Source organism: Ursus americanus, unplaced genomic scaffold, assembly GCF_024610735.1.
Source record: "Ursus americanus isolate L20-20 unplaced genomic scaffold, mUrsAme1.1.p SCAF_118, whole genome shotgun sequence".
Classification (NCBI taxonomy): domain Eukaryota; kingdom Metazoa; phylum Chordata; class Mammalia; order Carnivora; family Ursidae; genus Ursus; species Ursus americanus.
In genome coordinates, this window is record NW_028273700.1 from 387,330 (window position 1) to 403,865 (window position 16,536).

The following is a 16,536-nucleotide window of genomic DNA, read 5'->3' on the forward strand; positions in this document are numbered from 1 at the left end:
ACCTAATGCAAGCAAAAGGAATGAAATAATAAATATTAGAGCAGAAATCCATGATACTGAAAATGGGAAGAAAAAAACAAGAATATCAATAAACCCAAAGCTGTTTATTTAAAAATATCAATAAAATTGATAAGCCTCTAGCCAGGCTAACCAAGGAAAGAGGGGAAAAGAGACAAATTACCAATGTCAAGAATTTTTATCACTGATCCTACAGATACTAAAAGGACAATAAGAGGAATACCAGAAACAACTTTATGCCCATAAATTTGATAATTTAGATGAAATAGATCAATTCCTACAAATATGCTACTATAGACTGAATTGTTCCCCCAAATTCATGTTGAAGCCCTACCCACCCACCCCCATATTACTGTATTAGAGATAGGGTCTGTAGGGAGGTGATCAAATGAAGTCATGAAGGTAGAGCCCTGACCCCAATGAACTGATGTCCTTATAAAAGAGGAAGAGTAGTGATATTTTCCAGTGATAGTTCCCTACCACTAACCCTCTTTCTCTCATGAGGACATAGTAAAAAGGTGGCCATCTACAAACCAGGACAAGAGCTCTCACCAGGAACTGAATTGGCTGCTGCCTTGCTCTTGGACTTCTAGCCTCCAGAACTATGAGAAAATAAATTTTCATTGTTTAAGCCACCCAATCTATGGCATTTTGTTATGGCAGCCTGAGCAGACTAAGACAGACACGAACTACCAAAACTTACTCAAGAAAAAGTAAATAATGTGAATAGTCCCAAATCTATTAAAGAAATAGTAGTAAAAATAAATAAATACATAAAACACCTAGCCAAGATGGTTTCACTCATGAATTATACCAAACATTTAAGAAAGAAATATCACCAATTCTATACATTCTCTTCCATAAAATTGAATAATAAGGGATACTTCCCAACTTATTTTTTGAGGTCATCATTACCCTAATACCAAATTTAGACAAAAGCAGTAAAAGAGAGGAAAACTATAGACCAGTATTTCATGAACATAAACACAAAAATCATTGTCAGGATATTAACAAATTGAATCCAACAATATATAAAAAGGATAATACATCCAGACCCAATAGGGTTCATCCCAGGAATACAAGGCTTTTTCAACCTTAAAAAAACCAATACAATCCACCATATGAATAGACTAAGAAATGCCATATGATCATCTCATTAGGTTCAGAAAAACAGTTTAGCAAAATTCAATACCCATTTGTTATAAAAGCTAAAAAAACTGGGAATAGAAGGAGACTTTCTTAACCTAATAAAGGACATATATGAAAAAAAATACAGTAAGCATCATACTTAATGTCAAGAGACCAAATGCTTTCCCCCTAAGATCAGGAATAAAACAAAGATCTCCCTTTCTCACCACTTGTGTTCAACATTGTTTTGGAAATCCTAACTAGTGCAGTAAAGCAAGAAAAATAAAGACATGCAGATTAGAAAGGAAGAATAAAACTTTTTTTGTAAATGATATGATTACCTATTTAGAAATCCCCAAAGGATCTACAAAAACTCATGAAAGTAAGTTTAATGAAGTTGCATAATACAAGGTTAATACACAAAAGTCATTTGCTTTCCTATATAATAACAACTAACAACTGGAATTTGAAATTAAGAAAGCAATACCATTTATAAGAACACCAAAAAATAAGTACTTAGGTTAAGTAGTTAAATATTTTAGAATCTGTATATAGGAAACTGCAAAACACTGATGGAAGAAATGAAAGAACTAAATAATTGGAAAGACATTCCATGGTCATGGATTAGAAGACTCAATAGTGTTAAATGTGAATTCTCAATATGATCTATAGATTCAATGCAATCCCACTCAAAATCCCAGCAAGCTTTTTGGAGATATCAACAAACTGATTCTAAAATGTATGTGGGTGGGGCATCTGGGTGGCTCAGTCGGTGAAGCAGTTGCCTTTGACTCAGGTCATGATCTCAGAGTCCTAGGATCAGCCCCAAATTGAGCTCCCTGCTCAGTGGGGAGTCTGCTTCTCCCTCTCCCTCTGCCCCGCCCCCCACTCATGTACACACACTCACTCTCTCTCTCTCTCAAATAAATAAATCTTTAAAAAAATAAAATAGTAAAATAAAGATAAAATGTATATGGAAAAGCAGAGGTACCAGACCACCCAATACAATTGTGAAAAAAAAGTCAAAGGACTCAAAGTACCTGATTGTAGGGCTTACTATAAAGGTACAGTAATCAAAACAGTGTGGTGCTGGCAAAAGGAGAGACACATACGCAAACAATGAATCACGGAATGCTACATCAAGAACTAATGATGTACTGTATGGTGACTAACATAACATAATAAAAAAATTTTTAAAAAAAGGATAGACACCTAGATCAGCGGAACAAAATCAAGAGCCCAGAAGTAGACTCATAAAAACATAGTCAACTGATTTTTGACAAAAATGCAAAGTCAATTCTCAAGATTTTGTTTTCCAAAAGTGATACGGAACAATTGGATATCCATATGCAAAAAAAAAAAAAAAAAAAACAAACTATAACGAAACATTGACACCTCATACTCTGTGTAACTATTAACTCAAAGTTGATTATCGGTCTATGTAAAATGCAAAACTATAAAAGTTGTGTAAGAAAATAGGACAGTGTTTGTTACCTTTGATTAAGCAAGAAAATTCTTAGATACAACTTTAAAAGCATAATCCATAAAGGAAAAAATGATAAATTGGACTATCAAAATTCAAAACATTTCCTCTGTGACAGGTACTGTTAAGAGAATGAAAAGAAAAGCCACAGACTTGGAGAAAATTTTTTCAAACCACATATCTGAGTAAAGACTTGTAAGCAGAATATATATAGACCTCTTAAAACTTAAGAAAACAAGGGGCTCCTGGGTGGCTCAGTTGGTTGAGAGTCTGATTCTTGATATCGGCTTAGGTTGTGATCTCAGGGTCATGAGATTGAGCCCCACATTGGACTCCATGCTGAGCATGGAACCTGCTTGGGATTCTCTCTTTCCCTCTACCTCTGCCCCTTCCCCCTATTCTCTCTCTCTCTCTCTCCCTTTCTCACTCCCTCCCTTTCTCTAAAAATAAGAAAACAACCTAGTTTTTAAAAGAATGGAAAGATCTGAATAGACACTTCATGAAAGAGGTTATAAGTATGGCAAATAAGCATATGAAAAGATGCTCAGCATTTTCATTAGGTAAATGCAAATTAAGGCCAAAATGAGATATCATACACACCTATTGGAATGACTAAAATCTTCCCCCAAAACTGACAATACTAAATTCCTGCAAGAATGCAGAGCAACAGAAACTCCTTTACATGATAATGCAAAAATAGTACAACCATGCTAGAAGACAGTTCGGAAGTTTCTTATAAAATTAAACAAACTTACCAGAAGTTGCACTCCTAGGTATTTACCTAACTGATTTATAAACTTATGTCCACAGCAAAAACCCACACATGAATAACAGCTTTATATATACTTGTCAAAAATGAGAAGCTGCCAGGATATCCTTCAAAAGGTCAATTAATAAACTGTAGTATAACCATACCATGGAATACTATTCATCAATAAAAAGGATTGAGCTATTAATTCACACAACAGCATGAATCTTAAATGCATTTTGCTAAGTGAAAGAAGCCTAACCATCAAAAGCTACATACTATATGATTTTGTTCATATAACATTCTGTTAAAGGCAAAACTATAGGGACAGAAAACAAATCAGTGGTTGCCAGGGGTTTTGGGAGATAGCGTAACACAGGGGTTTTTATAGGGTGGTAGAAACAATCTCTAACAGGATTTTTTTAGGCTGGTAGATGCAATCTGTATGGCAATGTAGTAACAATAACTGCATTTGGGGGGAAAAAACACTATAGAACTCTATAGCAAAAAGTGAAAGTATATAGATTTAAATGTATACGCATTTTAAAAAATCAACCAGGAGGTCAGATCTGAGGATGGAATGCAGCCTGTGATATATGAATCCAACTGTATTACAAATATATAACTACTGAAAGGAATGGAGGGAAAAGGGCTGGCATACATAGCATTGGAAAGCAATGTTTTGACTGGAAACCATAAGGCTGAAGACAAAAAGAACTATACATAAATACTATACTCTAGTTTTCAAAGTTGTTTCTTATATGAATACAGATTTATAATTCTAAAACTGCTGTATATGTATACTGGGATTGAACACATAAGAGTATGGCAGATAGTGGGAGCCAGGTTTCTATCAGAGAGTGTGGTTACAAATAAGCATGGGGGAAGGCTAGAATGAATCTTGTGGTTCTGGATTAGAGTTGGAGACATCAATATGAACTCATGTTTAGCTTAATATAGATACAGATGGATACAGAAATAATTGTAGATATGTTTTTTTCACATGGATTAGTGTATTTCCTTGCTCTGTCCACTGCAAAAGCCCAGAAGCAGTGGCACCCCAGTAGTAGTGAGTACACTCAGTGACTAGATCTTGATTTGTAAAACTGTTCTCCAATAAAAGGAACCACGGGTTCCTGGAGAAATGACATATTCTAGAGCTAGGTCAGGGAAAATACAAGATGATCCTGGAGAATCTTGAAGTGCCAGAAGGTAAGGAAGTCCTAAAAAAAAAAACGAAACACTGTTAAAGAGACACAGGAGCCAAATAAAAGAGTTGCCAATGACCAAAGCTAGAACAATTTGAACAAGAAAATAAATAATGTAGTATTGGATTATAACCCAAAATAAAAAATATCCATGAGTCCATGTTGATATAAATAAATGATTGAATAAATGGGGAGAGTTGAGACAAATGCCCCATACAGGCGAATTCCAAATAGTTTATATAAATATTTCCCCTGCCCCCACTATGGAGGTGGATCTTAACTCCCCAGTCCTAGCATGTAGGTTGCATTTAGTGATTTGCTGCCAAAGAATAGAATATGGAAGCAAGGGAATAACTTTAAGTAGGGAAACCTGACAAACTCTACCTTGGCCAGGTATTAAAGGTCAATATCATCAGTAATAAGTCCTACTAATAGCATACGCCATTGATATGATGTGCTGAGAAGGGCACTTTACTTCTGTAGCCATTCTCCCAAAAATCTATCCTATAGGTTATACTATAATCCCACTTTAACCATGAGAAAATCATCATACAAACCCATATTGAGTAACAATCTTAAAAAAATGCCTGACCAGTACCTCTCAAGACTATCAAGGTCATCAAAAACAAAAAAAGTTACAGCTCAGATCACTAAATGTTATGTCAGTCCTAGATGGGATTCTGGAATAGAAAAAGGACATTAGGGGAAAACTAATAAAATTCAAATAAAGTATGGGATTTTGTTAATAAATTATGTGTTGATATTTATTTATTAGTTGGGACAAATTTACCATACTAATAGAAGATAATAATGGGGGAAACTGGGTGAGGGCCGTGTGGGAACTCTTTGTATTTAAAGCCACGTGGATGGAGCTATCTAGACAGGATTATGCTAAGTGAAGAAAGTCAGTCAGAGAAAGACAAATACCATATGATTTCACTCAAATGTGGAGTTTAAGAAACAAAACAGATGAACATAGGGGAAGGGGAAGAAAGAGGGGGGACAATGCATAAGAGACTTAATGATAGAGACGAACCTGAGGATTGATGGAGGGAGGTGGGTGGGGGGCAAAATGGGTGATAGGTATTAGGGAGGGCATTTGTTGTGATGAGTATGTATTCTGTGTAAATGATGTATCACTAAATTCTGCTCCTGAAACCAATATTAGACTATATGTTAACTAACTAGAATTTTTTAAAAAGATTATTTATTTATTTGTCAGAGAGAGAGCAAGCAGAAGAGGGAGCAAAGGAGGGGGAGCGGCAGGCAGAGGTAGAAGCAGGTTCCCTGCTGCACAAGGAGTCCGATGTGGGACTCAATCCCAGGACCCTGAGATCATGACCTAAGCCTAAGGCAGTTGCTTAACTGACTGAGCCACCCAGGCGTCCCAATGTATAATAGTTTTATTTTTTATATTTTATTTATTTTAATATTTCAAGTTTTTATTTAAATTTTAGTAAACATATAGTCTAATGTTAGTTTCAAGAGTAGAATTTAGTGATTTGGGGGGGAAGGGTGGGGTAGCCAGGTGATGGGTATTAAGGAGGGCATGTGTGGTGATGAGCACTGGGTGTCATCCACAACTAATGAATCATGGAACACTATACCAAAAACTAATGATGTACTATATGGTGGCTAACTGAACATAATAAAAAAATTTTAAAAAATAAAAAATAGAATCATCAACATATTTTTAAAAATAAAATAAAATACTTCAGTCGTTTCATTTTCCAAATTTAGAACTCTGATCTGTTTTGAGTTTATCTTGTAGACCTGGTGACAATATGAGGTATGGACACAATTTTATCTTTTTTCCAAATGGCTATTTAGTTGTCCCAACACCATTTATTTTAAAATTCATATTTTCCTCAGTGATTATAGCTGCCAGTTTATTAGATACCAAATTTCTATACACATTTAGGTATATTTTTGGACATTTTATATTCTTTGGTGGTTTTATCTGCTATTCCTATCCCAACATCATACTGTTTTAATCGTAGAAGTTCTACAGTACGTTTTGTATTTGGTAGGGGGCTAGTGTTCCCCTTAGTGCTCTTGCTTGTTTCTTGATAGAAGACTTTTTGGGGGCACCTGGGTGGCTCAGTCAGTAAGCATCTGCCTTCGGCTCAGGTCATGATTCCAGAGTCCTGGGATCAAGCCCCACATCGGGCTCCCTGCCCAGCATGGAGTCTGCTTCTCCCTCTGCCTGCTGTTCCCCCTGCTTGTGCTCTCTCTCTCTCTCTGTTAAATAAAAATAAAATCTTTAAAAAAAAAGACTTTTTGAAGGAAGTTTTCTGACTATTGATTGTTTTTGTTTTCCTGAATAAATATTTATTTTTTATAAAATAAATATAGTAAAACAATATAATAATAAAAGAATGTTTTTCCCTAGAACTGCACTATGCTAGCACTGTGATGCGCTTTGATTATGTCTGGCTTCGAGACCACTGCCGCTCAGCATCTTGCTACAACTCTAAGACTCACCAGCGCAGCCTGGATACTGCCAGTGTGGATTTATGCATCAAACCAAAGACCATTCGTCTGGATGAGACCACACTCTTTTTCACTTGTGAGTAGACAAGAGACTTGGTCTTGGTTGGGGTACTCTTCTAAAGAACAATTATTTTGCAAAAACTGGTTCGCCCCATTCCAAAATAGGGGATTCTGTTTTTTTTATTATTATTATTATTGAGGTATAATTAACATACAATGTTTTATTAGTTTCAGGTGTATAACATTGATTTGACAATTCTATACATTACTCAGTGCTCACAATGATAAATGTAGTTGCCATCTATAACAAAAAAATATTATTACAATATTACTGACTATATATTCCCTATGCGATACCTTTCATCTCTGTGACTTAATTTTATGACTGGAAAGTTGTACCTCTTAATCCCCTTCACCTATTATGTCCCCCACCCCGAGAAGCCACCAGTTTGCTCTCTTATTTAAGATTCTGGTTTTTTGTTTGTTTGTTTTGTTTTTTAGATTCCACATATAAGTGAAATCATGTGGTATTTGGTTTTCTGTCTGACTTATTTCACTTAACAGATATCTTCTAGGTCCATCGATGTAGCACATGGCAAGCTCTCAATCTTTTTTATGGCTGAGTAAAATTCCATTGTGTGTACGTACCACATCTTCTTTATCCATTCATCTATCTCTGGTCACTTGGGTTGCTTCCATATCTTGGCTATTATAAAGCTGCAGTAAACATAGGGTCTCATATATCTTTTCAAATTAATGTTTTCTTTGGGTAAAAACCCAATAGTGGAATTATTGGATCATATGGTATTTCTATTTTTATCTTTTGAGGAACCTTCATACTGTTTTCCACAGTGGCTGCACAAATTAACATTCCCATCCACAATCCCTTTTCTCCACATCTGCAGCAACTTATTATTTCTTGTCTTTCTGACACTAGCCATTCTGACAGGCGTGAGGTGATATCTCATTGTGGTTTTGATTTGCTTTTCCCTGATAATGACTGATGTTGAGCATCTTTTCATGGGTCTGTTGGCATCTGGATATCTTCTTTGGAAAAATGTTTATTTGGGTTCTCTGCCCATTTTTAATCAGATTATTTGGTGTTTTTCCATGTTAAATTGTGCAAGTTGTTAATATATTTTGGATATTAACCCTTTATTGAATATATCATTTACAAATAACTCCTCCTATTCACTGGGTTGCCTTTTTGACTTATTGATGGATTTCTTTGCTGTGCAGAAGATTTTTATTTTGATGTAGTCCCAATAGTTTATTTTTGCTTTTGTTTCCCTTGCCTTAGGAGACATATCTAGAAAGAAGTTGCTAAGGCCAATGTCAAAGAGATTACTGCCTGTGTTCTCTTCTAGGATTTTTAGGGTTTCAGGTCTCACATTTAGGTCTTTAATCCATTTTGAGTTTGTGTTGGGAATAAGAAAGTGGTCCAGTTTCATCTTTTGCATGTGTCTGTCCAGTTTTCCCGGTACCATTTGTTGAAGAGACTTTCTCCTATTGGATAGTCTTTCCTGCTTTGTTGAAGATTAGTTGACCATAGAGTTGAGGGTCCATTTCTGGGTTCTCTATTCTGTTCCATTGATCTATGTATCTGTTTTTGTGCCAGTACCATGCTGTCTTTGTGATCCCAGCTTTGTAGTATAGCTTGAAATTAGTCAACGTGATGCCCCCAGCTTTGCTCTTCTTTTTCAGGATTGCTGTGGCTATTCAGGGTCTTTTGTGGTTTCTTACAAATTTTAGGATTGTTTGTTCTAGTTCTGTGAAAAATGCTGTTGGTATTTTGATAGAGATTGCATTGAATCTGTAGATTGGTTTGGGTACTGTGAACATTTTAACAATATTAATTCTTCTAATCCATGAGTATTGGATTTCTTTCCATTTTTTTGTGTTGTCTTCAGTTTCTTTCATGAATGTCTTATAATTTTGGGGGTACAAGTCTTTCATCTCCTTGGTTAAATTTATTCCTAGGTATTTCATTCTTTTTGGTTCAGTTATAAATGGGATTGTTTTCTTCATTTTTCTTTTTGCTACTTCATTATTAGTGTATAGATACACAATGGATTTCTGTATATTAATTTTGTATCCTGCAACTACTGGGTTTATTTACTGAATAAATGCATTTCTCTGCAACTTCCTGTGAATGTATAATTATTTCACAATAAAAGTTAGAAAAGCATTGGAGGAAAAAATATTTACACTCAATACATTTGACTACTGATTTCTCTACAGTAAAAAAAGAAAAAAATTAAAAAAAAACCAACCAACATGCCATAGAAAGGTTTATTAAAAAATAACTGACTTGGCAAAATATTTGAGAAATGTATGACAAAGACTAAAAACCGTTAATATATGAGATGTGATTGCCAGTTTGTAAAACACAAAAAAAAATTAGTATTTCAGTAGAAAAATGTGAAAAAGTAGTGAACAGGCCAATCATTAAAGCATGAGTCAGCACATATTCTATAGAGGGCCAGATAGTAAAGATTTTTAGGTTTTGCTGGCGGTACAGTCCTTGTCACAACTGTTCAGCTATTCAGTTCTTCAGTAGTAGGGTGAAGGCAGACCTAGAAAATAAGTAACCAAGTGGGTATCATGTGTTCCAAAACAGGTGTCACAAAGACAACTGACAGGCAGATTTGGCCCATGGGCCATATTTTGGTAATCCTTGCATTTAAAAAACATATGTCTATACAATGGCTAACAGACACATGAAAAATGCTCAACATCACTGAGTATTAGGGAAATACAAATCAAAACTACAATGAGATATCACTTCACACCTGTCAGAATGGCTAAAATCAACAACACAGAAAACAACAGATGTTAACAAGGATGCAGAGAAAAGAGAACCCTCTTGCACTGTTGGTGGGAATGCAAACTAGTGCAGCCACTCTGGAAAACAGTATTAAGGTTCCTCAAAGAGTTAAACATAGAACTACCCTGAGACCCAGCAATTACACTATTAGGCATTTACCCAAAGGATACAAACATAGTGATTGGAAGGGGCACCTGCACCCCAATGTTTATAGCAGCATTATCAACAATAGCCAAACTGTGGAACGAGCCAAATGTCCATGGATAGATGAATGGATAAAGTAGATGTGGTATGTATATAATGGAATATTACTCAGCCACCAAAAAGAATGAAATCTTGCCATTTACAGCGATATGGATAGAGCTAGAGCATATCATGCTAAGTAAGATAAATCTGTCAGAGAAAGACAAATACCATATGATTTCACTCATGTGGATTTTTTTTTCTCATGGACATAATATTTTTTATTATATTATGTTAGTCACCATACAATACATCCCTAGTTTTTGATGTAAAGTTCCATGATTCATTATTTGCGTATAACACCCAGTGCACCATGCAATATGTGCCCTCCTTAATACCCATCACGGGCCTATCCCGGTCCCCCATCCCCTCTCCTCGTAAGCCCTCAGTTTATTTCCCACAGTACACAGTCTCTCATGGTTCATTCCCCCTTCTGTTTACTCCCCCTTCATTCTTCCCTTCCTTCTCCTACCGATCTTCCTGCTATTCCTTATGTTCCATAAATGAGTGAAACCAGATGATAATTGTCTTTCTCTGCTTGTCTTATTTCACTTAGCATAATCTCCTCCAGTCCCATCCATGTTGCTGCAAATGTTGTATAATCGTTCCTTCTGATGGCTGAGTAATATTCCATTGTATACATGGACCACATCTTCTTAATCCAGTCATCTGTGGAAGGACATCTCGGCTCCTTCCACAATTTAGCTATTGTGGACAATGCTGCTATGAACACTGGGGTGCATATGGCCTTTCTCTTCACTACATCCGTATCTTTGGGGTAAATACCCAGTAGTACAATTGCTGAATCATAGGGTAGCTCAATTTTTAACTTTTTAAGGGACCTCCACACTGTTTTCCACAGTGGCTGTACCAACTTGCATTCCCACCAACTGTGTAAGAGGGATCCCCTTTCTCCACATCCTCTCCAGCATTTGTTGTTTCCTGCCTTGTCCATTTTTGCCATTCTAACTGGTGTAAGGTGGTATCTCAATGTGGTTTTGATTTGAATTTCCCTGATGGCTAATGATGTTGAACATTTTTTCATGTGTCTGTTAGCCATTTGTGTGTCTTCATTGGAAAAGTGTCTGTTCATATCTTCTGCCCATTTTATGATTTGATTATTTTGTCCCATGTATTGAGTTTGAGAAGTTCTTTGTAGATCTTGGATACTAATCTTTTCTCTGTTGCGTCATTTGCAAATATCTTCTCCCATTCCGGGGGCTGCCTCTTAGTTTTTTTGACTGTTTCCTTGGCTGTGCAGAAGCTTTGTATCTTGATGAAGTCCCACAAGTTCATTTTTTCTTTTCTTTCTCTTGCCTTTGGAGATGTGTCATGAAAAAAGTTGCTGTGGCTGATATCAAAGAGGTTGCAGCCTATGTTCTCCTCTAGGATTTTGATGGATTCCTGTCTCACATCGAGGTCTTTCATCCATTTGGAGTTTATCTTTGTGTATGGTGTGAGAGAGTGGTCAAGTTTCATTCTTTTGCATATAGCTGTCCAATTTTCCCAGCACCATTTATTGAAGAGACTGTCTTTTTTCCACTGAATGTTTTTTCCTGTTTGTCAAAGATTAGTTGCCCAAAGAGCTAAGGGTCCATTTCTGGGTTCTCTATTCTGTTCCATTGGTCTATGTGTCTGTTTTTGTGCCGGTACCATGCTGTCTTTGTGATCACAGCTTTGTAGTAAAGCTTGAAATCAGGCAATGTGATGACCCAGTTGTGTTTTTCCTTTTCAACAATTCCTTGGTGATTCGGGGCCTTTTCTGCTTCCACGCAAATTTAAGGGCTGTTTGTTCCAGCTCTTTGAAAAATGTCATTGGTATTTTGATCAGGATAGCACTGAAAGTGTAGATTGCTCTGGGTAGCATAGACATTTTAGCTATGTTTATTCTTCCGATCCATGAGCATGGAATGTTTTTCCATCTTTTTGTGTCTTCTTCAATGTCTTTCAAGAGTGATTGTAGTTTCTAGAATATAGATCCTTTACCTCTCTGGTTAAGTTAATTCCGAGATAACGTATGATTTTTGGTGCTATTATAAATGGAATGGATTCCCTAATTTCTCTTTCTTTGGTCTCATTGTTAGTGTATAGAAATGTAACGGATTTCTGTGCATTGATTTTGTATCCTGCCACATTACTGAATTGCTGTATGAGTTCTAGTAATTTGGGCGTGGAGTCCTTTGGGTTTTCCACATAAAGTATCATGTCATTTGTGAAGAGAGAGAGTTTGACTTCTTTGCCGATTTGAATACCTTTTTTTTCTTTTTGTTGTCTGATTGCTGTTGCTAGGACTTCTAGTACTATGTTGAACAGTGATGGCGAGAGTGGGCATCCTTGTCATGTTCCTGATCCTAAGGGAAAGGCTCTCAGCTTTTCCCCATTGAGAATGATATTCGCTGTGGGGTTTTCATAGGTGGTTTTTATGAAATTGAGGAATGTACTCTCTATCCCTACACTCTGAAGGGTATTAATCAAGAATGGATGCTGTATTTTGTCAAATGCTTTTTCTGCATCAATTGAGAGAAGCATATGGTTCGTGACTCCTTTTTCATTTATATGATCTATCACACTGATCGATTTGCGAATGTTGAACCACCCTTGCATCCCAGGGATAAATCCCACTTGGTCATGATGGATAATCCTTTTAATGTACGGTTGGATCCTATTAGCTAGGATATTGTTGAAAATTTTGGCGTCCATATTCATCAGGGATATCGGTCTGTAATTCTCCTTTTTGATGGGGTCTTTGCCTGGTTTGGGGATCAAGGTAATACTGGCCTCATAGAATGAGTTTGGTAGTTTTCCTTCTGTTTCTATTTTTTTGAAACAGCTCCAGGAGACTAGGTATTATTTCTTCTTTGAATGTTTGGTAGAATTCCCCGAGGAATCCGTTCAGCCCTGGAGTCTTGTTTTTGGGAAGGTTTTTGATCACTGCTTCAATCTCTTCATCATTAATCGTTCTGTTTAAATAATCAATTTCTTCCTGTTTCAGTCTCGGTAGTTTATAGGCTTGCAGGAAGGCATCCATTTCTTCCAGGTGGTTTCATTTATTGGCATAAAGCTGTTGATAAAAGTTTCTAATGATCCTTCCTATTTCGTTGGTGTTGGTTGTGATCTCTCCCCTTTCATTCATAATTTTATTGATTTGGGTCCTTTCTCAATTCTTTTGAATAAGTCTGGCGAGTGGCTTATCGATCTTATTTATTCTTTCAAAGAACCAGCTTCTAGTTCTGTTGATCTGCTCTACTGTGCTCCTGGTTTCTAATCCATCGATCTCTGCTCTAATCTTGATCACCTGCCTCCTCGTGTGTGTATTAGGCCTGTTCTTCTGTTCCAACTCCAGCTTCTTGAGGTGAGAATATAAAAACTGCATTTTAGATTTTTCTATTCTTTTGAGTGAGACTTGGATGGCTATGTATTTTCCCCTTAGGACTGCCTTTGCAGTGTTCCATAGGTTTTGGACCGTTGTGTTTTCATTCTCGTTGGTCTCCATAAATTGTTTAAATTGATTTTTGATTTCCTGGTTTATCGAATCATTCTTGAGCAGGATGGTTCTTAGTCTCCAAGTGTTTGAGTTTCTTCCAAATTTTTCCTTGTGATTGAGTTCCAATTTCAAAGCACTGTGGTCTGATAATATGCAGGGAATAATTTCAGTCTTTTGGTATCGGTTGAGACGTGTTTCGTGACCCAGTATATGGTCTATTCTGGACAAAGTTCCATGTGCAATCGAAAAGAATGAGTATTCTGTTGTTCTGGGGTGTAGTGTTCTGTATATATCTTTGAGGTCCATCTGGTCTAGTATGTCATTCAAAGCTCTTGTTTCTTTGTTGATTTTCTGCTTAGGTGATCTGTCTGTTGCTGATAGTGGAGTGTTGAGGTCCCCTATTATTAATGTATTATCATCTATATGTCTCTTTATTCTGGTTAAGAGTTGGCCTGTGTATCTAGCTGCTCCCCTGTTGGGGGCATAGATATTTATAATTGTCATATCCACTTGTTGGATACATCCTTTAAGAATAATATAGTGTCCTGTATCTCTCACTACAGTCTTTAGTTTAACATCTGATCTGTCTGATAGGAGAATTTCTACCCCAGCTTTCTTTTGAGCTCCATTAGCATGAAAAATGGTTTTCCATCCCTTTACTTTCAGTCTGAATGTATTTTTAGGTTCAAGACAGCAAATGGATGGGTCATGTCTTATTATCCAATCTGCAACCCTGTGGCGTTTTATGGGAGCATTTAGGCCATTCACATTGAGAGTGATTGTTGAGAGATATGATTTTAATGATGTCATGTTGCCTGTGAAGTCTTTGTTTCTATAGATTGTAAATTTCTGTTCTGTATCACTCTTGGGGCCTTTTTATTTTTATAGAACCCCCCTTAATGTCTCCTGTAGGGCTGTTTCGGTGGTTACGAAATTGGTTAGTGACTGGCAATTCTGGAAGGTCCTTATCTCTCCATCAATTCTGAATGACAGCCTTGCTGGATAAAGGATCCTTGGCTGCATGTTCTTCTTAGATAGAGCTTTGAAAATACCCTGCCAACCCTTCCTAGCCTGCCAGGTCTCTGTAGACAGGTCTGACGTTATTCTGATATTTTTTCCTCTGTAGCTAAGGATTTTCTTCCCCCTGGCCGCTTTCAATACTGTATCCTTGGATCTAATATTTGCGAATTGCACTATGACGTGACGTGGTGTAGGTTTGCTGTGATTGACCTTGGGAGGGGTCCTCTCTGCCTCTTGCACACGAATGCTTGTTTCCTTTGCTAGATTAGGGAAGTTTTCAGCTACAATTTGTTTAGATATCTCTTCTAGACCTCTCTCTTTCTCCACCCCCTCGGGGATGCCGATGAATCTGACATTGGAACGTGTCATTGAGTCAGTAATCTCCCGTAATCTACATTCTTGAGAATGGATTTTTTTGAGCCAAGTTTCTGTTTTAACTTTCTCTTCTATCATCCCATCCTCCAATTCACTAATTTGTTCTTTTGCCTCATTTACCCTGGGTGTCAGAGCGTCTAGTTTAGACTGCATTTGATTTATAGCATTTTTAATTTCTGCCAGATTCACTCTCATTTCTGCCCTTAGAGATTCTATATTCTCATTAACATTTTCGTTAATACTTTTTTTAATCCTACACATCATCTTGACCATTGTTACTCTGAACTCCATTTCTGACAATATGGTTATATCCATATCCATTAGTTCTGTGGCAGAGGCCACAGTCTCTGTTTCTTTCCTTTGTTGGGGGTTCCTCCTCTTGTCATTCTGATGAGGAGTGGTTGCAGGGATGTACAGAGCCTGAATTATTGACCAGGACCCAAGCAATGTGCACTTGTTTTATAGGGACCTTAGGGATGTGGGCCTCTTGTTCTTTCAGCCTGCCTTCTGGGGGAGGGGTCTGCCCCACTGATACTCAGGCAACCCTGTTTGGGTAGAGTTGCCCTGCCCCTGTTGGGGGGATGGGCTCAGTGAGAACCAGTTTCTTGGGGCTTTTGTTCTCTGGCGTCTTTCCCTGGTGGCTTTTTGTGACTCTTCTGAGAGTCAGAGCAGCAGTGACCATATCCAAACCTCTGTCTCAGAACAGAGAGATCACAGTCTGCTCTTCCCTGAGCTCTCCAGGCCACACTGACTCTGTTTCTGTCAGTGCTGCTAAAAACCCGAAGTGTCCTGGGTTGTGCACCCCACAGCCGCTCTCCCAGTCCTTGCTCCCAGAGCTGGGCACATCTCTGCCCATTGTGTTTTTAAAACTGCCAGCTCCCCGCCCCCCAGTTCACACGCATGCCCCTGAGCTCCAGGTTTCAGTCTGGGGTGGTGCCCTAAAGACCTTTCCCCACCGCTACCGGTCTGCAGGTCTGTGTCCTGTCCCCAGTTCAGGAGGCTTTTGCCTTCCTGGCACAAGTTCACAGAGGCCCCCTCCCCTTTCTGTTTATCTTCTGATATCTGCCCGCAGAATCTCGGCTCCCCACTTCATACCTTGAGACCAGCCGACGGAGATGTTCAGTTCGCAGAGATCCAGATATATCTTCTTACATCTCAGGCTGATTTTGTGGGTGTTCAGAATGGTCTGGTAGATATCCAGCCAGATTCATGGGACTGGTTGAAATAGGGTCCCCTACTCCTCCACCATCTTTCCTAAGTTCCTCATGTGTGGAATTTAAGAAATAAAACAGATGAACATAGTGGAAGGGAAAAACAAAGAGAGAGACAAACCATAAAACAGACTCTTAACTATAGAGTTCAGACTGGGGGTTGCTGGAGTGGAAGTGGTGGGGAGATTGATTAAATGGATGATGGGGATTAAGGAGGGCACTTGTGATGAGCACTGGGTGTGATATATGAGTGATGAATCACTAAAGCCTCCACCTGAATCTAATATTACACTATAGT

At 37.7% G+C, this 16,536-nt stretch overlaps 1 protein-coding gene across 1 annotated transcript in view; it reads left to right on the forward strand.

Moving 5' to 3' along the window:
* The window catches only part of TMLHE (trimethyllysine hydroxylase, epsilon), a 76,590-nt gene that overhangs the window by 27,187 nt on the left and 32,867 nt on the right, over positions 1-16,536 (forward strand). The window contains exon 2 of the mRNA XM_087860573.1: positions 6,978-7,154. Within this exon, the coding sequence (XP_087716699.1) occupies positions 6,978-7,154 (177 nt within the window). The remainder of the gene's footprint in view (positions 1-6,977; positions 7,155-16,536) is intronic.